The following is a 24,120-nucleotide window of genomic DNA, read 5'->3' on the forward strand; positions in this document are numbered from 1 at the left end:
TTCCAATTAGCATCATTACCTCATGCCAATCCCCTGTTTTCCCTATAGCCTTATACAATATTTTTATCCAAATCATGGCCCAATATCTCTTCAATTTTCTGCAAACCTATATTTGAGCTATAGGCAGAGGCTGAATCAGCTGAGGCTGTTTTCCCTGGACTGTCTGAGGTTGAGAGGTGACATTATAGAGGTTTATAAAATCATGAGGGGCTTGGATGTGGTAAATAGTCAAAGGTCTTTTCCCTGGTGTGGGGGAGTCCAAAACCAGGATGGCCTAGGTTTAGGAGGAGAAGGGAAAGATTTAAAACAGACTCAAAAAGGACAAGTTTTGCAGAGGGTGGTGCGTGTGTTGAATGAGCTGCCAGAGAAATGGTGGCAGCTAGTACAATATAGCATTTAAAAAGATGGGTATATGAATAGGAAGAGTTTTAGAGGGATATGGGTCAAATGCTGGCAAATGGGACTAGATTAATTTAGGATATCTGGTCAACATGGACGAGTTGGAACGATGGGTCTGTTTCCATGCTGAAACACGGGCTCTATGACTCTTAACAACGCTCCGAAAGCTAGTACTTCCAAATAAACCTGTTGGACTATAACTTGGTGTGATGTGGTTTTCAACTTCTCAGGAAAATGGCGGTCGTGAGCCAATGGTTAAAAACCTTGTTTCTGACTTAGGAGGTTGGGGGATCTAGACATCCAGCTGCTTACAGCGTAGAAATCAAACAGAAAATAAAACATTGGAGAAACGAATAGTCATAGTCAAGGCTGCGCTGACGGAAGGCTACGTTGTCACAAGGTCCTATCTTTAAGTGTGGGACACGAAACCAAGGCCTAGATCGCTCTCCCAAGTGGATCTAAAACGGTCGTGTGCCTCTATTTCAAAGCAAAGCTATTTGTTCAACGATTGCAAGATTACCCGGTCAGTTATTTCTGATGTGGAACCTTGCTAAGCCAAAAATTACAAGTAGCAACTTCATTTGAACAAGCACTTCAAGGAGTTGGAGAAAGCGTTGAGCTCGGGCACTGATCATTACATGAAAAGACACGTCCTTTTTTTTTCTCCCGATCTCAGCGCATTCCGCTCCGATTCTCGGATTCGCCAGCCCAGAGCCGCCTCTGACTCACAGCGATAAGTTTAACACTTGGACCCACACCCTGAGACTGGGTGGAGACTGCTCCCAATTCCACAGACGGTCCAGCCTTGGATCGGGACCCGGGCAAAAGGGCAGAAAGTCGGAGCGGGGCTGGCGCTGGGAGGAGTGCTCGGGAAGTGTAGTTTTCGGCGGGTCAAGCGAAGGCAGGAAATTGCAACCGCGGGCCCAGCCAATGGGCAGAGCGCGGCGCCGCGACACTGTATCCAAAAGAGGAATTCCGGGGGGCCGGCCCATGACGTCAGCGCCGGGCGGTGCCTATATATGGGCAATGACGTCAGCGCGGAATGTTGGGACAAGGGTGAGGGGTTGTCCTGCCGGCGAGAAAGAGAGAGACAGAGAGAGAGTGAGACGGAGACGGAGACAGAGACAGAGACAGACAGGGAGACAGACACACACACACACCCACACACACAGAGAGGCAGGGCACTGGCTGCGGCAACTGGGCGACAGCGGCTGCTGCTGCAGGAGGAGCAATAAAGCAACCTTTAGATCCCATAGCATTGGGTGGCGGTTAGTGAATCCAGCCAGACAACATGGTAGATCGCGAGCAGTTAGTGCAGAAAGCCCGCCTGGCTGAGCAAGCCGAACGATACGATGATATGGCAGCAGCAATGAAATCGGTATGTCTTTGTGGCTTTTTATTTTCCCCAGCCCCCCCCTCTTCTTTCCCCCACCCCACACACTCATTTCTCTATTATTCCCCTCCCTCTCGCCTTTTCCCCCCTCTTAAAATCATCCCCATTCTTTCTCCTGGTCACTCCGCCTGTGTGTGGGGGGGTAACTCAATGGGCGATGCCCCGAAAGCTGTTTGCAAATGAATGGATTTGGGGGGGGGGGGGGGGTGTAGCGCGTTGTGTGGCGTTTAATTCTCCCCCAGGCCTCGCCCTGGGAGATGGCTGACTTGCAAATTTTGATACTAGGATAGGCGACATATGGGGGGAAAAAAAAAATCGAGATTGCAAAAGGTGTTCACCTCTAATTCTCTAACTCGGTGGATTAATGTGTGTTGCCTGGGTCCTGTGTGAGGAAGGCGGTTTGTGTAAAGTGGATGTCTGGGTCAGTTCCTTTCCTCGCGTTTTGTGATTGGACAGGTGGTATCTGTGCCTTTTTTTTTGTCGGCTCGGCCATAAGAAAAATAATTGAATGCGGATATTCCTGGGTTGGGCGCTGGGGCGGTGCCTGGTGAATAGTTTCTGAACCCCTCGTCTCCCCCACCCAAAATCAGGTCGACTCGTCCCACCCCCGCCCCAGTACCAGCTGAAATGTTATCTTTCAAAAGGAGTGAAATTGCTCTAAACAGTTTTCCTTACCGTAAACCCCTCCCCATGGGCACACTTTGAGCAGACCCTCTGTATGGCTTCAGCCAGATGGAAATGGGGGAGGGAGGGAGGGAGGGAGGGGTGGGGAAGATGTCCGTTCCAGCCTCTCCATGTCCCTCTGGGATCCTTCTTCAATAAAAAAAAGGTGGTGTGTCTGAACCGCAATGGGGAAGGAGGGGCACTTTATCTTCGCGCCCCGAAAGCCCTGAAATGCAGCGTGCTGTGTGGCTGCACAGGACCAGCGAACAAAGCGAGGAGCATTTCCAGAAGATTCTGCCAGTATTACGCACAGATTCCAAAAAGAAAATCTCTTCCACCACCAACCCTCTACCTCCCCATAAAACCGAAACGGCCGTGGGTATTAGTGGGAGTGATGGAGGCTTTATTGCAGTATTTGTATCCTGGTGTCTATATCCTGAGAGATACACGCGTTCAGCGCCCCACCCGCCGCCTTTCACACTGCCTTCTGTCCTCACTACAAATATTTTTCTTTTGTTCGCCATAATGCAGGATGTTATTGATTTAAATTTCAGCGGTGGCAGTGGGCGGAGGATATTTCCGATCTGGTAAAGATGTGATTGAAGTGGGTAATACTGTGACAAAGCTGCTTAGGGGTTTTTTTCCCCCTGTAAGGTTGCTGGGCTTCACTGACCTGCTTAGTGCAACATTGGCACCCGTGTCAGTCCACGCCCTGTTCCTCCCCTCCAGCACCAAATTAGGTGCCAGATTTATTCACCGTTTTGCAAAAATGCCGCTTTGTTTCCTGATCTTTCTGCTGGCGAACGGGGCGGGGGGTGGTTAGCGTTAGTGGGGTCCGACTCAGGACACGCCTTATTCGATTCGGCCCTCCTGGCACACGCGAGATTGACCAGTCGGGGCAGAAGCAAATGCAGGAGGTAGTTATTCTTATTACAGGAAGGATGCGGAATGCTACCTTCGACTTTAAAATTAACAAAAATGGTGTTAGATAGCAGGCCCTTTTGAGTCATTATGCACATGAAAGGCCTCTGCTCTGCATCTTCACCAGTAGAGTTAGATTTCTAATGAGTCCGTCCATTACCTTGACATTCCCTGTGCAGTTACCAACTGGATATTGCCCTATTTCTGCTGCCTCACTCCTTTCTTCGAAGTGCTGGTTCCTATGGGGTCTGACCTTTAGCTTTGTCCCTCTCCCCACATCTGCCCCCTCTATCCAAATAGAAACCCAACATCCTTGTTGGCTATGGTCCCATTACAGACCTCTCCCAACAGCTGTACCCACCTTTCTCAGGCCTGGGTTTCTGTCAGTTGTGATTCTGCCCCACTGATATAACATGGCTATTGTCAAAGTCACTGATGTCCTATATGATTAACCAATGGAGTTACCTTGACTTCAGATTATTGACCACAGCATCCTTCCTCCCCCATCACCTCTCCATTGGAGAAGTGACTGGAACAGCACTTCCCTGCTGCCATTCCTAAGGTTATAATCAATGTTTATTTAAAATAACTAGCTTTGAACACTGTTCTTTTGTCAGGTAGCTATTAAGGCAGGATCATAGTCTGATCATACTGAACAAAGGAGCAGTGCTCTGAAAGCTAGTGCTTCCAAATAAACCTGTTGGACTGTAACCTGGTGTTAACTTTGCTCATCCCAGTCCAATACCACTACCTAAATCTAAGATAGCCAGTATTACCTAAAATGGCTTCTCTTGCTCCCAAACTCTCCTTTAATCTGTTTGCCCCAGATAACAACTTGACTGTTTATTTTTCCCCACATGACCACCACCTCACCATTGGCTCTCAACTCCTCCACTGTTGCTAAGTTATCCAACTGCTGATCTGATCATTTGTTAATGGGTGAGCAGGGTTTAATCAATCAGTCATCAGGAGGACCAAAGTAGTCAGTGCTTGCTACAATCAAAAAAGTGGTTCTTGTTTCAACCTTGGTTGTATTAGATCTCAAAATTCTGACCACTGATCCAAGCTTTCACAAAGAAATTCTCACTGACATTGCTGCTTCACTTATCTTGAACCATTCATTTGTCTTGTCAACTTGAGTTGACCATTCCAGTGAATTCCTTGCTCCCTTTCCACACTGCATCCTACTAAAGAGTTCAGCTGTCCAAAATTCTTTGTATGGAGATGAATACCTACAGTGCAGAGAGGCCATTGAGTCTGCACAGACCCTGACATGCATCCCACCCAATTCCAGCTTCCTCCCCAAATTTGCATTTAGCATGGCTAATCCACCTAACCTGGACATGTTTGGACTGTAGGAGGAAATTCACAGACCAGGAGAGAATTTGCAAACTGCATGTCAGCCATACAGGCTAGGCTTGAACCTGGACTCTAGGTGTTGAGGCAGGAGTGCTAATCACTGAGCCACTATGCTACCCTTGAGGAAACATTTTTACAATTGCTCCTTTTCCAATCCCTCCATGATTACCTTTTTTCTGTAATCTCCTGCAACTGTTAAAGACCTGTGCTGTGGTTTTTGGTCTTTTGATCAAAAGGAATCAATGCTTTAGCTTACAGCTGCTAAGGTCCTTTCCCTGGAATTCTGTGGTTTTTGCTCGTAATTTAAGACAGTTGTTTAAAAACTCAGTTTGAGAAAACCTTTAGTTATTTGATGTACATAGTTGGAGAATGTAGCAGGAGTGGTCATGTAGCTCAAGCCTAGCCTGCTAATTCACAAGTCCAAGGCCTTAATTTCATCTCATGTAGGCCATAACAGACTGACTTGTACCAGTTTTTGTCCATCCTAGTGGACCTTGAAGGTGGGTGGTGGTAAGCTGCCTTCTTGACTGCTGCAGTCCATATGCTGTAGCTTGACCTACAATGCCCTTAGGGAGGGCATTTATAGGATTGTGACCCAGTGGCAATTATATTTCCATGCAAGATGGTGAGTGGCTTGAATGGAAATTTGCAGGTAGTGATGTTCCCATGTATTTGCAGCTCTCTAGATGAGCATGTTAATGGGTTTGAAAGGTGCTGTTTAAAAAGGAGCTCTTTGATCCCTGTGGCACACCACAAGTTAGAGGATGCCATTTGAAATGGCATTTAGCTAGCCAGTCTTCAGTGTCAACTGACAATACCCAAGCACATACTTTTACACAAGCTTTATATGCAGTACCTTATTTAACTGCCTTTTGAGATCCAAACATTGGAAGTTTATTCTCACCCAAAGCTGTATTAAAATTTCAGGCATGATTTCCCCAAAATGAGGCTATATTAGCACTGCAGTATTTTCTTGGGTATTTAAGTGCTCTGTATTACAGCCTTTTATAATAGACTAACATTTGCCAGTGATAGACATTAAGCTATTGTCATTTTGACATCCTCTGGAACACTTAATCTAAGAAGTAGTTTTTTTTTAAAATTTAACAGGAACAGAAGTAGGCCATTCAGCCCCTCAACACTGCCTCACCATTTGATAAGATCATGGCTGATCCAGGACTCAATACCTCTTTGCCAATTACTCTTTCAAAAATCTCAATTTTAGTATTTCAGCTTCTACAGCACTATGGGATAAAGAATTCCAGCCATTCACAATCATGAGCATAGAAATTCCTGTCCATTTCAGTTTGTAGAGGAGTTTCAGAACAAGGCCATGTCCTCCACTAGAGAATGATCTTCTCAACATAGACTTGTATGTTTGAGGATTACCCTTTCTACTAAAGGCTAATAGGCCTAAGGTGTTTAGCTGTTCTTTGTAAGTCAATACCTGGTTTTGCCTGCATATGACTCCAGACCCAGAGCAGAGCAATATGGTTGACTCTTACTGCCCTTAGGGCAATTTGGGATGGGCACCAGATACTGGCCTAGTCAGTCAAGCCCTCATCCCAGGAGGGAATTTAAAACCCCTTTGTCCAAAAGGGGTTAGATAGAATTCTTGAACTACCTTCAATGCCAGTATATCCTTTGTTAAAGGCAAGGGCTAAAACTGTAGTGTTCCAGGTGAGGTCTTGCCAATACTGTACAGTTCTCTCAAACTTCAGTTCCCCAGTAAAGACCACTAATGACATTTTCCTCTTATTTGCACCTGGTGTTTCATATAAGAACACCCCAATCCTTCTGAATATTTTTGGAAGATCTCTTCATTTAAATGGCCTGCCTCTTGGTTCTTCCTGTAGAAGTGGGATGTCCTCACTCACCTACTTTAAACTCCACCTGCCATGTTTTTGCCTACTCAGCCAGATTGCATTATCTTAAAATGCATAATGCAATGTGCTATCTACCTATTTTGTGATTTCTTAGGTGGCTAGATTACACTTGTCCCTGCCCTTATTGTAAATAGAGACTGATCAATTTGACATTCATTAGTTGCATCTTTCCACTGAAAGTAGCATTTCTGATTTGTTAACCACACCTTGATCCATGCTAATATAATGGATTACCCCCAGTGCCATGAGCCCCTATTTTGTGTTGGGGTCGTTCGCCACTTTCTGGCAGGTGGGGGTAGAGAAGAGAAGATTAGTGGCCATACTGAAGGTCAGGAGAGGTGATTTTGTTTAGTGGTTCATCTGGAATCAACTTCAATTAGGTGGAGGATGTAGGTACAGTTACAATGTTTGAAAGGCATTAGGCAAGTACTTGAATACAATATTTGGAGAGATAGATCATGTGCAGGCAGGTGGGACTAGTTTAGGATTATGGCCACTTTCTGGAAATTGAAGTGTGCGGCATCTACTGGTTCTCAATCAACTCCAGCAAAAATTTAACAATTTTTACAAAACTGTCTTGATTGCATGAAGCTTTACTAAATATTCTGCTATTCCTTCCTGCTCCCTTTTATTCAGGGAAGATTTAGCATTTGCAATTTAATCCACTTGGACCTTTAGAAATTGAGATCTTAGATTAGAACAATGCATCCACTGTCTATTGCCACTAACCTTTAAGCCCTTACGATGCAGACAGTCATGTCCAGGGATTTATCACCCTTATCTTTGAAGGTTTGAGTGCAATGTGGTCAATTTTCTGGTTTCAGAAAAAAAAACACATTAGGAGGAATCACAAATTAAGCTCAAACAAAATTAATCCACTTTTTCGGAACACAGTCTAGAGAAATAATTAAGATATCTTGTTTTGTACATCAGCTTCATAAAGTAGTACCTCTAAGTTTCAAGTTCTGGAAAATGGGATTAGAACAGTAAAATCCATTTGCCAATGATTTGAATATCTCTGCAAGCTCTGAAGCTCTGGTCTTAGAACTTGTGCACAATAAGGAAATGCAATGCAGTGATTTGACCTGTTAAAACTCACTGATCAGTGACTACGTGGACCAGGTTTTAGGAATTTACATTAGTGAACCTTGCACAACATTTTATAGTGTGAATGTCAGATAGCTTTTCCCTAGATTTGGGGTGGGGAAGAGGAGAAGATTAGCAGTCATACTTAAGGTCAGGAGAGGTGATTTTATTTAGTGGTTTATCAGGAATCAACTTCAATTAGGTGGTGGATGTAGGTACAGTTACACAATGTTTGAAAGGCATTAGGCAAGTACTTGAATACAATATTTTGAGATAGATCATGTGCAGGCAGGTGGGACTAGTTTAGGATTATGGTCAGCATGGACTAGTTGGAATCCCTGCAGTATGACGGCAGGCCATTTGGCCCTTTGGATTCAGTGTCGATTCAAAGAGCATCCCACCCAGATCCAAGCCCCCGCCAGCCTATCCTTGCATTTCCCATGGCTGGTCCACCTAACCTGTGGTAAGAAATCTGAGCACCTGGAAGAATCAGATACAGGGAGAACATGTAAACTCCAGTCACCAGAGGCTGGAATCTAACCCAGGTCCCTGGTGCCGAGAGGCAGTAGCACTAACCACAGCCACCATGCTGCCCCAAAGATCGACAGAAGGGTTGAAGTCTGGACTCAATGGATGATTCTCTATCCCACCATTCCTTAAGTAAAGGATTTGAGATAAGAAAAAAGTCCATTCTCCTGGTTGTCCTTCCATTTTATGGAAAGTGATTAGGTCACTCATTGAGTATTGGCATCACACCAAACAGATCTATTACTTTATTTACTAAAGATGCAATGAGCCACATTTGCATTTCCCAAGTGTGACAACAGTTAGCTGAACAGGATGAGAAGCCACTGGAGCAAGAACAGGTAACAGGCATTTTGGAAGTGCAAATTTTGTTCCTGTGCCTTTGATGCAAGTTGCCTATTTAACAGACTATATTGGTAGCCTAGTATTAACCCTGTACTATGTAGATGTTTATGAAAAGTAAAAAATGAGGTCTGCAGATGCTGGAGATCACAGCTGCAAATGTGTTGCTGGTCAAAGCACAGCAGGTTAGGCAGCATCTCAGGAATAGAGAATTCGACGTTTCGAGCATGAGCCCTTCATCAGGAATAAAAGTCCAGCTGACTGGTCAGAAAAGATTTAGGGATGTTGCCAGGGTTGGAGGATTTGAGCTATAGGGAGAGGCTGAACAGGCTGTTTTCCCTGGAGTGTCAGAGGCTGAGGGGTGACCATAGAGGTTTACAAAATGGAGAGGCATGGATAGGATAAATAGGTAAATCTTTTCCCTAGTGTCAGGGAGTCCAGGACTAGAGGGCATAGGTTTTGGGTGGGGTGGGTGGGGGGGGGGGGGGGTGAAGACAAGACCTAAGGGGTAACTTTTTTGTGCAGAGGGTGGTTTGTGTATGGAATGAGCTGCTGGAGGCTGGTACAATTGCAATATTGGAGGCATTTTGATGGGTACATGATTAGGAAGGGTTTGGAGGGATGTGAACAAGGTGCTGGCAGGTGGAATAGATTGGGTTGGGATATCTAGTCAGCATGGACAGGTTGGACTGAAGGGTCTGTTTCTATGCTGCACATCTGACTGGAAGCTCTTAAATGCTTCTAGATTACTGTCACTAAAGTAGGGCATGACAACAGTTTAAGATCAGACAACCAAAATATCTGAACTAGTCATCTACTCAGCACCACCTTGAGGGCAATTGTGGATCAGCAAATTCTCACTACCCTACTTAAAATTACACCATAGGGCATTTTACAAGTCTAGAAAATTTAAAGCTAGCTTAAGTATTGTCAAAATCCTGTTTGGTTCACACATACCATTTTTAATGAAAGAAATCTGCCAGCATTAATCAGTCAGGTCTTTGATTAGAGTCTCATTCTTTAATTTGTGATTTTATAAAAAATTCTTTTGTGGACTAACATTTCCTGAGTATAACTGGAGTGTAATCAGCTGTTTCTTGTAGACTAAGTGAGAAAGTGTTTAATTACCTGGTTGGGTCAGCTCCCAGAATACATTTGTCTTCATAATCTTCAACCTGCTAGTGACATCTTAGGAAGTATCGTTCAGAATTCTACCCCTTGTTCTAGCCAATATTTGATTGAGGCTAGCTTGCAAGTGTGGTAAAGCCATAAGGCAAAATGCAGAATGGGTTCCTGCAGGCACAATGATCATTTCAATGAGTCACTGTTACCACACCCCAGTGTGAATCATCCAGAGGAAGTGGGAGGAAGAACAATCTTAGGGCATTTTAAACAAAACCAGTATATTACAGCACATCTGGCAATGAGCTGTAGTTATTTTTGCCCTTGAGGGACAAATATATGGTCTCTTGTAGCTGGGCTGGACAGAGTTTCTTACCAATAGGCTTGTGTAGCAATGTTGTGCATTGTGGAAAAATCTAAAATGAGAATATACTGGAAAACCTTTCTGATCTGGCAGTGTCTGTGGAGAAAACCGGTCAGTGTTTCTGTCTGGCCTGTTGACTGAGCCAGGATGAGGAGGAAAAGTACAAAATCTGATTAACTACCAATCACTCCTTCCATCTCAAAGGAGGTTCAGACAATATTTACAAGGATGTTGTCAGGGTTTGAAGGGCTTGAGCTATAGGGAGGCTGGGATGCCTCTTTCCCTGGAGTGCCAGAGGCTGAGGGGATCCTTATGGAGGAGATTTATAAAAAAGGTGAGGGACATGGATAAGGTAAATAGACAAGACTTTTCCTCAAGGTAAGATTTCAAAATTAGAGAGCACAGGTTAAGGTGGGGAGGGGAAAGGCTAGAGATTAGATTTTTGTGGGTACAGACCATTTGGCCCAACAAGTCCACACTAACCCTCAGTAACCCAGACCAATTAGTGGAAAGCATGTAGTAAAGGCAATGCAGCTTACTACGAAATAGCAAAAAGGCAGTAGTACGGAAAGAATGATTTGTAGTGCAGAAATGTGGTGTTGGTGTGTTGTGCTCACCTGATTAAATGAATGTCCATAACTAGATGTAGACTGGAGAGAAAAGTTACATCTAAGGGCAGTGTGGTGGCTCAGTGGCTAGCACTGCTGCCTCAGCACCAGGGACCTAGGTTCAATTCCACCCTCTGACAACTGTCAGTGTGGGTTTCCTTTTGTGTTTTGGTTTCTTCCCACAATCCAAAAATTGGCAGGTCTGGTGAACTGGCTGTGTTAAATTAACACAAGTGTTTGGTGCATTAGATATAGGGTGGGGGTAGGTTACTTCAAGCACCAGTGTGGAAGTGTTTCCATACTGTAGACATTCAGCCCAACAAGGCCATCTAATTAATGCCTTGTATCTCACCTCATGTTGGGGAAAGAGGGTAGAAGTAAAGTATCAGTTAACATTACTGAGATGGGAGAAAATACTGAATGGAGCTGTTGAGGACTTTGTCCTAATGAGCCAGTCTTATGGGATTGAATGAAGTTGGTGACTATTCACTGGATTTTACCATCTGGAGATGTGTGGCACTAAAGCCAGGAAAGCCCCATTTCTGCTTTCTGGGCAATTGATAATCTGACCATTGTCAGAAAAGTCTGCTGGTGTCTGAGCTTAGAGCTAATATCCAAATATTAAGTTGGATTGATGGGAAGAACAGGGGTAGAAGGCTTTTGGGTAGTCATGGCTGATCGGACTATCTTTCAATATACAAAATCGACGACTGTCAAATGTTAGAGCAGGCCGAATGGCCACCTTGTCCATGTGCTCTAAGAGGGAGCAACCAATACTTGGTGTTTAGGGCTGATTCCTTCAGTGCTTTAAGTGGCTAGATAGCAGACATTAAATGACACCATGTTTTTTCCCCAGGATTCCATTCAAAACTTCTGTTTTTCAGTAAAAAGGATTAGTGAATGTAGTGAAATAGAGCAAGCTGCTAGGTTCCTTCTACCCTTCAACTGGTGTTTCATGCTGGCATTTTGATCAAAGTAGCAGAAAGAGTTCTAAATTTGAATTACTTCTAAAGATTTGGCAAAGCCAACTTTCCTAGTCACAGTTGGGCTGGAGCCAAATAACCCAGCAGCATTCATGGTGGAACCACTGAACAGACGCTGTGTTGATACTGTCACTTTGGAACGTTGAGTGCTTTGGATGAACCAAAAATCAATGTGGATGTTGTTCTTCCCACTCAATGGTGTGGCCTTTGATGAACAGGAAGGTTTCTTGCTGTTCTGTCTGACCATGCTCATCCTTGGAGTGAGCTTTCTCCCCTCCCCCTTCTGGGAAGGGGACATTCCTCACCCAGCAAAATGCTGGAGAAACTCCAGTCTAGCAGCATCTCTGGAGATGCTAGTTAATGTTTAGAGTCCAAATTTAAAGGGAAATTGACTGGATTGGTGTCAATTGCAACCAGTCTTGTCTGTTTACATATTTAACAAGTTCCCATTGCTTGCTAATGGAACTGATCAGTGAGGAGTAGTTAGTCACAGTACAGAAAGATCTTTTGGTCCAACTAGTTTGTAGTAATGGTTTTCTAGGATCTTTTCTGGGTGTACTGTCTAGGTGTTCCTGTGTCCCCTGTTATCAGAATGTTACAGGACATTCCTGTATGGTGTGGCCCAGATAACCTTGTAGATTTGTATACATTTGTACAAAACACTAACAGCAGTAAGCAACTATAATTTTAAATTTGTGCACTATTGGGCTGTCTGGCTTCCCTCTCAGGAGAAGGAAATTGGGAACAGCTGGTGATTATGTAGCAAGCCAATTAGGAAGTGACTACCTGGATGAAATACTGAATACAAGGTGGAAGTTCTACCTATTCCAAATTAGCAAAAGATGTTCAGTAAAACAGACTTGCAGATGCTGGCAACTTCAACAGCTAGAGAAACTCAGCTGGTCTGGCAACAGTGGAGAGAAGTCTGAAAAAGACTTGTGGAGCAGGAACAGGCTGAAAACAACCTGTTTGTGGATTAAGATGGAGGCTCTCTCCACAAGGTGGAAATTCTCAATGAGAAACCATGTCATCTCAAATTTTAAACTGTATCCAATTGGATCTTGTGGCCTCACTATTTAAAGAGAGCCTGCACTGTTTGTGCAAATAACTAGGAAACTAAACTTTAATTACAATCAGCTTCAGTCCTGGAAGTGACTGGCAAGTCAACAAACGCATTAATGATTAGGGTGGGACATTTCTGTAGCTTTTCCCTTCATTTCAGAAAATGAAGTTTGTCTTTTACAACTACATCAGTAGCTCACCAACATTTAATTGGAGTGGTTGTCATTTTAGTAGCTGCTAATCAATTTTCTGAATAAAAGCAAAAGTTGATGCAAATCATTTGACATTAAAATTAGTGTCAGTCTCCAGCTTAGTTCTATAATAATGAAATATTTCACTGCACAAGGCCACACTGCTGCTGTTTGGATCAAGTGAACAGCTGGCATGAGTGAAGTGTGTTCTGGAAAGTCTTCTTCCTTCCTCACCAGGAAAATAGTAAGATGTGTTGGAAAGACTCAGTGGCTCACTAGTTAGTGCTGCTGCCTCAGGTAACTGTCTAGAGTTTGCATGTTCTGTGGGTTTTCTCCCACAGTCCAAAGATGTGGAGTGTAGGGGGATTGGCCAGTGTCCAGGGACATGTAGGTTAGGTTGCTCAGCCATGGGAAGTGCAGGTCTGTGGGAGGGGGTGGTGGTGAAGCCCTTTGGAGTGGCAGTGCATACCAAAGGGCTGAATGGCCTCTTTCCACACAAGTTTAAGTGATTGTATTGCATTTGCTTGCTTGGGTCATGTTAAGGATTCTTAAAGTGGATGTTAATGTCTAATCACTTCAGGTCAGGGAATATAGAACCATGACAGATCTGTTCAAAGAGGTATGGCTAATCTGATTTATCTCCATAACCTTAAAAAACTAACCTGTTCTGACCCACATCCAGGGCAAGTTCTGGTTCTGAAAGAGGGTCACTGGACCCAAAACATTGATTTTGCTTTTTCTTCACATGCCAGACCTGCAGAGCTTCTGGTAGTTTTTTTTTTAAAAATGAAACTTATTCAGCTAATATAAGCTGACAAAAAAGCTGATCAATTTTAAAATTGATATCACAATTGACAATTCAAAGCCATTGCTGTTCTTGGTATAGACTTTCCTGAATTTGCTCCTCAATTAACAAATCTTTGGTCACCCACGAAAAAAAATTTGCCAAGTTATAGAGACTGTTTAAATAAGGTTAATGTTGTACACTTTCTTTCCCTCCAAAGTAGTAGGTTAGGTGAAGTCAGCAATAGGATTCCTTTCCCTAGATGCTCAGGAGATTTGTTTGAGCCAGATTTAGTGTGGAATGGCTCTAACTAAAGACTATGCTGCAAAAAAAATACCTGAAGTAACCAAATTCACTAGTCTAAAGGGCTGATCTGTCTATCAGACAGTTCAAATCTAGTCTGATTTTTACTTTCTGCATTTATACAACTATTTCAGATCAGATACCAGGAGGTCTGCATAGAACTCATTTCAGTCTTTAATCTTTTCCATTTCTGGATGATCTTATGGTACTGTTGACTGACAATCCAGAAACTCCACTAATGTTCTGGGGACCTGGATTCAAATCCCACTATGACAACATTTAATCTGGAATTAGAGAATCTAATGATCAATTGCCAAAAACTCAACTCCCTGTCCTTCAAGGAAGGAAGTTTCCCATCCTTACCCAGTCTGGCTTCTGACTTTAGACCCACAGCAATGTGGCTGCCTCTGAACTACCCCCAGAATTGCCTAGGCACAGGCAATAAATGCTGGCCAGCCAGTGAATGAATTAAACATTTGCCTCAATTTATGAAGTCTCCACTGCCTATCCTATTCCAGAAAGCCAGTTGGTAAAGGATAGAATTGTAGCCAGTTTAAAAACTTATCTAGATAAGTAACCTTTTAAAGTAAGATCAGCCACTGATTCAGAAGTGTACACACATGGCAGGTGAAATAACTCCATAGAGACTAATATCCCATCACCAAGAACCTCTACATATGGAGATTGCTTAACACTAGTCCAGCTGAGGAAGTTGGACCAGAGTGAGCAGAACCTGATACACGACCAACACTACATCCTTCCCAAGTCAGAATATAGGCCAGTTGTTTTTCCTTAATATCACTTTTTGGGGCATGTTAGCACTGGGTAAGCTTCCAACTCCTTTTGATATGGGTAGCATGTAACAGTGGCTTGTTTCTTACACCCAGAAAGAAAAATCCATTCTCTTCAGGCAGCAAAGGTGACAACATCCACCATTTCCATCTCTAATAGAGGCACCTCAATGCTTGGAGGGGAGAACCCTTACACCATTTCCAACGAGCCAGGCTCATTTTGATCCCACACCTTAATATGGTCCACTTGTTTGTTCAGGATTGTGGCACATAAGTCATTGGATCTTATGTTTTGACCATGCCAGCCACCCATGCAGGGCCATTCCTATGCTTACTACACCAAGCCTGGTCACCTGAAATAAATGGTTTCTTAGTGGAGACCCAATCTAACATTAGCATTCCTGATGCCACATACAGCACAATAGGCTGTTTGTGTCCCAAGCCTGTACCACCACATTGGTGTAGTATGGAAAAGCATTCAAAACCCAGTCTATCCAACTTTTCAGTTGAAATCCCCTATACCAGGCAACATCCTGGTAAGCCTTTTCCTTATCCTCCACTTCCTTCTGAGTCTGGTTCACAATATTCAGTGAGGCTTAACCAAAGGTCTACAGAGCTGCAGTAGGCTTTGTCTATCCTTGTAGAAAATGCCCCTTCCAATAGAGGCAAGTATCCCACAGGCCTTTGTTTTATCTACTTGTGCTACCACCATCCATAGACTGCAGACCTGCACATCAATACTCAAGGGTTGGATCACTCTGATTAACTTCCACTTGTACTTTACCTTCCAAAATGGATAACTCATTTACCCAGATAAAAAACACCATTTGCCTGCCTACACCTCCAACTGCTCTATCCTGAGTCCTGAGTCCTTTGCTACTCCAGTAGTGTCTGCAAACTTACCAGTTAGACCAGCTGTTTTCCTCAAATCATTTAAAATCAGATTAGAGGTCCTAGCACTAATCCCTGTGGACCACCACTAGTCAACCCTCCATTCTAAAGAAGCCATTCCTAGATGTGGAGATGCTTGTGATTACCCCAGTCAAACACATGATAGCAGATTAGTCAAGCAGGCTTTTGAAACCACAAGCTTTCAGAGCCCCTCATTAAGCCAGTTCTGTATTCATTTTGCCAGCTCACCCTAAAACAATGACTTTTGGACCAATCATGAAGGGCTTTATCAATATCCATGTAAAAAAACTTTCCACTCAAAACTCAAAGAGACATGACCTTCCCCACACAAGACAAAGAATTGCCCAAGCTGATACCCAAATGGGGGTCTCTTACATTAGGGCTTGGTCTAATGGCTATATCAAGGGTAGAGAGTCTAGATTAGAATGGTGCTAGAAAACACAGCAAGTCAGGCAGCATCCGAAGAGCAGTATTAAGGGTAGTATACTTCTGGGAATCTTTGAGCTGCAAGTACACATAGCTCATGTGTAACTTCATTAAGGTCAGCACACCCCCACCAGCTTTGCATAAAGCAAAATTGGGAATTCAGCTATGAAAGCTTTACTGTTTAAAATTCCCACAGGCAAACACCTGTCAGGCCTCAAATTGGTACAACTAATATTGCCAATATTCTATAACCTGGACTGGCTTAATTCCTTCACTCCAGCCTCCCAATCTCTGCCCACAACAGATGCACAGGATAGGCCATACAGAATCATGGAATAGATTCTGTGTCAACATGCAAGGTGGTCTTTGCTCTTGATAGTGCCAAGACCTTCCTGGTGAGGACTTCCAGGTAGTCTGAGTCACTCAGGCAGCCATTTTCTAATTAAAATATTGAGCCAATCCAGGTGAAATTCACTGAGAACATTCATTCCAATAGGCTTAGCCCAAAACCTTAACTGAACCAGCTGCTTCAAACAACTGGAATAAACTTATACCCTTAACCTGTAAAGTTCCTCCAGTACAGGTTGTCATGTAGAAGTCTTCCACAAGATTCAGTTTACTCTAAATGCTAATACTTAAAGATACAGCTATTGACCTCCATTACAAAATGCCCACTTAACCAGATGTTTAAGTTGATTGGAACCAATGTGGATCTCAAGCAATTTAGCTGATCCAAACAGATGGCCTTCCAAGGTGGTGAACACTCTTGCATTGATTAGATTACTTATGGTGTGGAAACAGGCCCTTCAGCCCAACAAGTCCACACTGAAGCAAAACCCACCCATTCCCCTACATTTACCCAACACTACAGGCAATTTAGCATGACCAATTCACCTAGCCTGCACATCTTTGGACTGTGGGAGGAAACCCACAGACATGGGGAGAACATGCAAACTCCACAGTCACCTGAAGTCAGGAATTGAACCCAGTCTCTGGCACTGAGAGGCAGCAGTGCTAACCACTGCCACCTACAAGTTCTCCTACTCAATTTAGGTGTAGTGAAGCTCTTTGCTGTGACTCCAATGGCCCATCAGCCCACATCCTCAAAGTTTAACTGTTTGGCTAAAGTTAGCCTTTTTGGTTAGCCCACAGCAAACCAGAGATCCCTTGCTCAGGATATATCCTGCATGAGGACATGCAATTGCCTTCACTCTAGTGTACCCCAAGCTCTGAGCCTGGCAAGGGTGTCCACTTCCATTGGCATACCCTGCAACTCCAATGCTCCATTTGCCATATTTTCTATGGCTAAAGCCAACTATAGTACCTTTTAAGTCCACTTGGATTTCAGTTACATTTACCTGGCTACATTTATTCAAGTACTACAGGTCTCAGTATCTCAGTAAGGCTTAATGAGAAGTCACATGCCTTTGCCAGCCATCTTAACAGTCAAAAATTCCAATACACAGATTCCCCCATCCTAGTTTTGGAATTAGGATTTGTTTTACTCTGAATTAGAAGCAGCTTGGGGTTATTATATTCCCACAAATATTCAACTAAATTCACCAACTTTTGAATTACTCTGGTGATTCAAAAAAACTTTAGTGAAAAAGCTACAGGTCCACAAGCTAACAGTTACCTATTGCTTTTCATCTGCCCCAATGTCATTTGTCTGAAAAAAATAAATAAATAAATACATTCTTTCCACATTCTGGTCCCAGTCTTCAACAACAGAATCAAATAACAACACTAGAAATGCTTACCCCAAATCAAAGATGCAACTTTCTTCAGGAATATGCATTACTCTCACTGCCACTATCTTATCACTAAGCTACTTCTTATATGCAGAGCCTTCAACACCAAACTAACTCTGAGCAGACCTACTGACACTCCAATTTATATGTCAGCCAGGGCTTCCTGATTGGACCAGGTTAATAGCCCCAATCAGGGAACCCATTGAGGTCCACCTGGCTGACCTTGTTACAATCACTACATTACAATCACCTTTTTAAGTCAAGAGGTATGATTCAACTGTTATTCACCTCCCAGGTGGGAACTTTGTTTAGTCCCGCAGTTTGGGTTTAGCTCCAAATGCTGCACCTTATTAGACAAGAACAGACCATAAAGTCTGCAGATCTTGTTTTTTTTTAAAAAAAAATTAAATCCACTCAAACTCTGACCAAAGGGTGAACAAGTAATCCAAGCACTATCCAATTCTGCAACACTGGCGGGTAAAGGTCAGCTCTGTAAGCTGAGGGTGTGGCTCAGTTACACTCTGTCTGTAATCTAGCTGACTTGTGGCAGTGAACACTGGAATATATCAGGTGTTAACTTGACAGATATGGAAGGAATTACTCTTCCAAATAACCTAACTGGTTTGTAACCTCAGTCCCTGCTGTGGTTAATCGCCATTACTGCATTATAATGAATCACTGAGCAGCCTGTGGAATCTTTGTTCTGTGAAATTACCCTCCTGTTAGCACTAAAACTGATTTGATCGAGACGCTTCTGTATAGAACTTGATCTGTATTTTGTATCCAAAAAACAAGTTCAGGTGGAAAATTAATCAATGCCAATATGCTAGGCCGAATGGCCTCCTTTTCTTCTGTGATGAGCAAGTGCAGGCCCATTGTCAAGGAACACCAGTAACCCTAAAGCTTTAAGTAACCTTTCCAGAATTGATGATGCCCCTCAGTTTGTCCGATTTTTCATTTACCTGTTGGTCCCTGTGTTTGTTTATATAGTCATACAGCACAGAAACAGACCCTTTGGTCCAACCAGTCCACACCAACCATGTTCCCAAAGTAAACTTGTCCCACCCACCTGTGTTTAGCCCATATCCCTCCAAGCCGTTCCCTACTCATGTACTTATCCAAATGTCTTTTAAACAGAGTGACTGTACCTGCATCCACCACTTGCTCTGGCGGTTCATTCCACACACTAGCCACTGTGTATTTTTTTTAAAAATGCCCCTCATTTCTTTAAAAACCTTTCTCCTCTCACTTTAAAAGTATACCCCCTGGTTTTGAACTCTCCCACCCTAGGGTGATTAGCAAAAGGTCTCTTCCTTATCTGTGCCCCTCATGATTTTATAAGCTTCTACAAGATCACCCTTGCACCTCCCATGCTCCAGTGAAAATATCTCCAGCCTCTCCTTATAGCTCAAACCTTCCATTTCCAGCAATGTCCTGGTAAATCTTTTCTGAACCCTCTCCAGCTTAATAACATCCTTCCTGTAACAGGGTGACCAGAACTGGACACAATACTCCAGAAGAGGCCTCTCAATATCTTATACAACCACACAATGACATCCCAACACCTATACTCAAAGGTCTGAGCATTGAAGGCAAACATGCTGAACACTAAGCCCCTGTCTGCCTATGGGACTGTGAATGCTCAGTTAATGCTTTTCTTTGGTTTGTTGATAAGATATAGGGCTTATATGACCTGACTGGGCCGGTGTTACTGCCCACTTTTTAAAAAATTATCCAGAGAGCAAATGAGACTCAACCACTTTGCTATGGGTATGGAGTCACATGGCCAGACCAGGTAAGGATGGCAGATTTCCTTCCCTCAGGGACATTGGTGAATCTGATGTGCTTTTCCGACAACTTAGTTAGGGTCATCATTAGACTCCTAACTACTAGATTTTTTTCCATTATTGAACTCAAATTGCACCACCCGCTGTCGTGGCCTTCAAACCCAGGTCCCAGAACTTTATCTGGGTCTCTCGGTTAAGAGTTCAGTGATAATAGCACGAGGCCAGTGCTCACCAGCTGTGCACATGTTGTGAAATACCCTTTTGATGCAGGTGGGAGCTGAAACCGGAGCTCGGGACACCATCGTTGTGCCATATATGTTGACAATTGCCACCTGCATACGTCTAAACCCAATTAATATACGATCAATACTGCCTCATTACTAGTTGCTTTGTGTTCTCTCATTAAAATTTCCACAATTGCGAAGGCTATTCCTTCGAATTTGACCATTTTCTCTACTTTTTCTGGGAAAGTTTGTTTCCATTGCCCGATTTTCAATATAACCTGTTGTTACACACCTCTGCAGCAGATGGAACTTGAACCTGGGCATCCCTGGCCAGGGTATGGATGCTACCACTACCACAAGAGGGACTAAAATGCTCCTTACCTCCATCTTAAATAGGTATTTTCTTGTTAACCTGTTTCTTTTTCAAAATGCCTGTTCCGAGATATTGTTGCACCCCTATGGACTTGAACCTGAGTCTCTGACCCTAGAGGTAGGGATACCACTGCACCACAAGGAGGCCATATTGTCTGGTTTATTTTGTTCTGGAAACCACATCAAATCCTCCAATTTAATTTGCATCTCCAGTTCCATCGATTTTTTTCCTTTTGTACAAATAATATTTTAGGATCCCACACCCTTCTTATTTGTACTGTTCCAGTGGTTTTCTCATATGTTTCTTATTCTCTTGCCCCTCCCTCCAATTCAATGAGTTCACATTTTTTGGAAAACATCCAATGTAAGTTTTATTAGGATAAACCAATATCAGAACGTTTCAGCATCTGGTCAACCTTGTCTCAGGTTTTTTTTTCCCCTCCTTTTCAACCTCTGCAACATTCTGTATTTTCCCTTCACTTGAAAGCCCAAGTTCCTTGCATTTTTCATGGAAAATGTCACAGAGGCAGACACGATGGTGATGTAAAAGCCATGGTGACATTTTGGTTTCAAACACCAAGGTTTGACCAATCAATAGATCTGACCTTTTCAGTTACTGCAGTGCTCTGCTCAGAACACCATCCCCATCAATTAGTTTTGCAGAGAAACTAGAGACCGCATTACTAGTTAAAACTGAAAACCGCTGAAGGATGAGACTATACAGGATGAAAGCGGCACCTGGTCCAAACAAATCTGTTCACCATAATCTTAGCAGTTCATAGGGCTGCTCTGTCATTAGAAGGACAGATTATTGGTCATGATTAATCTGAGGTCACCAGGTAAGTGAAGAAGAACCCTTCATGGTAACCTCAGGCATTGAACACAGTGTTGGCATCACACTGCTTTGCAAACCAACCGTCCAGCCAACTGAGCTAAACCCACTCCCAAACGAACTAGGTCGGAAAAACTACACTCGGTATAGCCCACTAATTATTCCCAAAAAAAAAACAAGATAGACACTCGTTATCTCTCAACTTTCCATCTTCTACATAGGAGGAGAAGTAGGGCACTCAGCCCGTCTAATCTGCTTCTCCATTCTTTTGGGTCAAGGTGATGCCTCAGCAGTTTATTGTCTATTATCTCTCAGCCTGTGAAAATCTATTGGGCTTGAAATCTCTCGTAATTCCAATGTCCCACAGTCGTTAAGTTATCTTCTGCATTAGCAAATCATTCTAACATTCTGGTCTGGCCACCCCTCAATCTTCAATATTCAAAGTTAAAATTCACACAACACCAGGTTATAGGAAAAAGTGAGGTCTGCAGATGCTGGAGATCAGAGCTGAAAATGTGTTGCTGGAAAAGCGCTGCAGGTCAGGCAGCATCCAAGGAACAGGAAATTCGACGTTTCGGGCATAAGTCATTCCTGATGAAGGGCTTATGCCCGAAACGTCGAATTTCCTGTTCCCTGGGTGCTGCCTGACCTGCTGCGTTTTTCCAGCAACACATTTTCAACACCAGGTTATAGTCCAACAGGTTTAATAGAGGCACTAGCTTTCGGAGCGACGCTCCTTCATCACAACCACCTGATGAAGGATCAGCGCTCCAAAGGCTACTGCTTCTATTAAACCTGTTGGACTATAACCTGGTGTTGTGATTTTTAACTTTGTCCACCCCATTCCAACACCGGCATCTCCAATTCAATAGTCGAGGAATTCAAGCCAAATGAACCCTTTGTTCCCATCAATCTTCAAGCTGAAACATTGGAAGTCTTGTTTTAACCTGATGTGATGGGTCATTGTTGTTTTCTGCCTTGCTCTGGAACAGATCGAGCAAAGTCAAAGGAAAAAGCAACAACTCTTTTGTGATTTTAATGCATTTTAATACCACTATCATTGTTCTCCTCCTGTATCGTTTCAACCTCTGATTTAAATGCAGCCCTCAGCTTGGTGAAGCTGAAAGGTTTTGATAAATGGGTTGGAGGCAGAGGCACACCAAATGTTATACCTGAGAAAAGACCCAGGCTGAAATCTGATTTTTGGATTCTAATTGAATCTTTTAAAATTGGTCATCATTCAAGTTTGTCAAGTTAATGCAGCTTAGCCTCTAGCTGTACAAGTTTTCTTTTTACATAATCCCTTCAGGTAATTAAGGTGTTGTTCTACAAACAAATGATTTAGCATGGGCTGCATACAGTTCAAAAGAGTGTTTGGCTTTCAGATAAATGAAAGTTGATTATATTTGTTGACAGACAGTGTAGTTGCTTGGTTGCGTATTGTCCTTTCACTGTGTCCTGACTATGTATCCCACTGAGTAATCAGTCACCCAATCTCATGTTCTAGTCGAATGTGCTCAAATGATCTCAATCTTGCTTGCAGATGGAAATATGCCAATTATAATAAACACCAAGTTGCTCCAGTAATGGTTTTTGCAAGACTGCTCTGACTGTAGAAGGATTGACATTGGGTAGAACCTGTAGCTTGATTTGAATGCTTAGTATTAAGTAGGTTTTGCATATTTTTAAAACAAGATTGAGTGGACCAGTCCCTGGAGAGGAGATTTTGCTTGCCGTTCCCAAGATTAGAGGAGAACAGCATGATTGAGTAAGCATTACATTTACAACTGGTTAAGGGCTTCTCTGTAGTTTCAGCAAAGCAATGGCTCTCCCAATTCCGAACAGATTTAGATTAGATTAGACTTACAGTGTGGAAACAGGCCCTTCGGCCCAACAAGTCCACACCGACCCGCCGAAGCGCAACCCACCCATACCCCTACATTTACCCCTTACCTAACACTACGGGCAATTTAACATGGCCAATTCACCTGACCCGCACATCTTTGGTCTGTGGGAGGAAACCGGAGCACCCGGAGGAAACCCACGCAGACACGGGGAGAACGTGCAAACTCCACACAGTCAGTCGCCTGAGGCGGGAATTGAACCCAGGTCCCTGGCGCTGTGAGGCAGCAGTGCTAACCACTGTGCCACCGTGCTGCCCCAAATTTAATTTGTGTCTGTGTTGTTTATTGTCCAGGGATGCAATGGTGGGTCCCTATTTCTCCTGGTCCCAAGGAGCAGCTGGTGACAAATGAGTGCTGGAGGTTGGGACAAACCAGATCAGAAGGTTGACCTCCAATTCCAATGGGAACCTATGCAAGGGACGCAAACATGTGGCTGAAGCAAGCTCCTTTCTTATGAGTCATGTTCTGTGCTTTTGTTTGAGGAGCATCTTGCTAACCCATCAGTGGTTCCTATACACTTGCATACATGGTTCTATCTTTAATAGAGGGCATCTGTTTCTCTGTCTTTGTGCAGTTTGGGTCTCCTTGCTTTTCTATGTGACCTGTAAGGGTGGGTACTGTGCACTTGGGCAAACCAAGGAGGATGGGCAGCTACAAACCGTGCCCACCTAGATCCTGAACATGAAGTGTCCTTCAGGGTGGATGGGATGTTTGTCTAAATCAGGCAGGGTTGGGGGAGGGAAAGCAAACTGCTATCCTGATCAACTCAATTATAACTTGGTCCTTGAAGATAAAGGAAGCTGTCTGGTGGGCCAGGAGGAGCAAGTGTGATGTCTCCAACTCCATAAAGCACATTTGTATTCTGTCATGGCCTGGTCTCCTTCCTTTCTCCAGTGGTTTTTGATTTTCTTTGAATGTTTATGTATTGGCAAGGCCAGCATTTGTTGCCCATCTCCAATTGCCCTTTGAACTGTGAAGCTTGCTCAGCCATTGTTTTTGTTTCCAAAGTGAATAACCTCACATTTATGCAAATTGTACGGCATCTACCTTCGATTTATCCACTCAAACAATCTGTTGTGGTTCTGTTCGCCGAGCTGGAAGTTTTTGTTGCAAACGTTTCATCCCCTGGC

The 24,120-nt window shown here is 43.4% G+C and overlaps 1 protein-coding gene across 1 annotated transcript in view; it reads left to right on the top strand.

Annotated features, from left to right (window-relative positions):
- The first annotated feature begins 1,443 nt into the window (after positions 1 to 1,443).
- LOC132830603 (14-3-3 protein gamma-B) overlaps positions 1,444 to 24,120 on the top strand; it is a 79,418-nt gene continuing 56,741 nt past the window's right edge. Inside the window, exon 1 of the mRNA XM_060848465.1 lies at positions 1,444 to 1,777. Coding sequence (XP_060704448.1) covers positions 1,691 to 1,777 — 87 coding nt within the window. The 5' untranslated portion in view covers positions 1,444 to 1,690. The remainder of the gene's footprint in view (positions 1,778 to 24,120) is intronic.

This window comes from Hemiscyllium ocellatum, chromosome 31 (genome assembly GCF_020745735.1).
Source record: "Hemiscyllium ocellatum isolate sHemOce1 chromosome 31, sHemOce1.pat.X.cur, whole genome shotgun sequence".
NCBI classification, from domain to species: Eukaryota; Metazoa; Chordata; class Chondrichthyes; order Orectolobiformes; family Hemiscylliidae; genus Hemiscyllium; species Hemiscyllium ocellatum.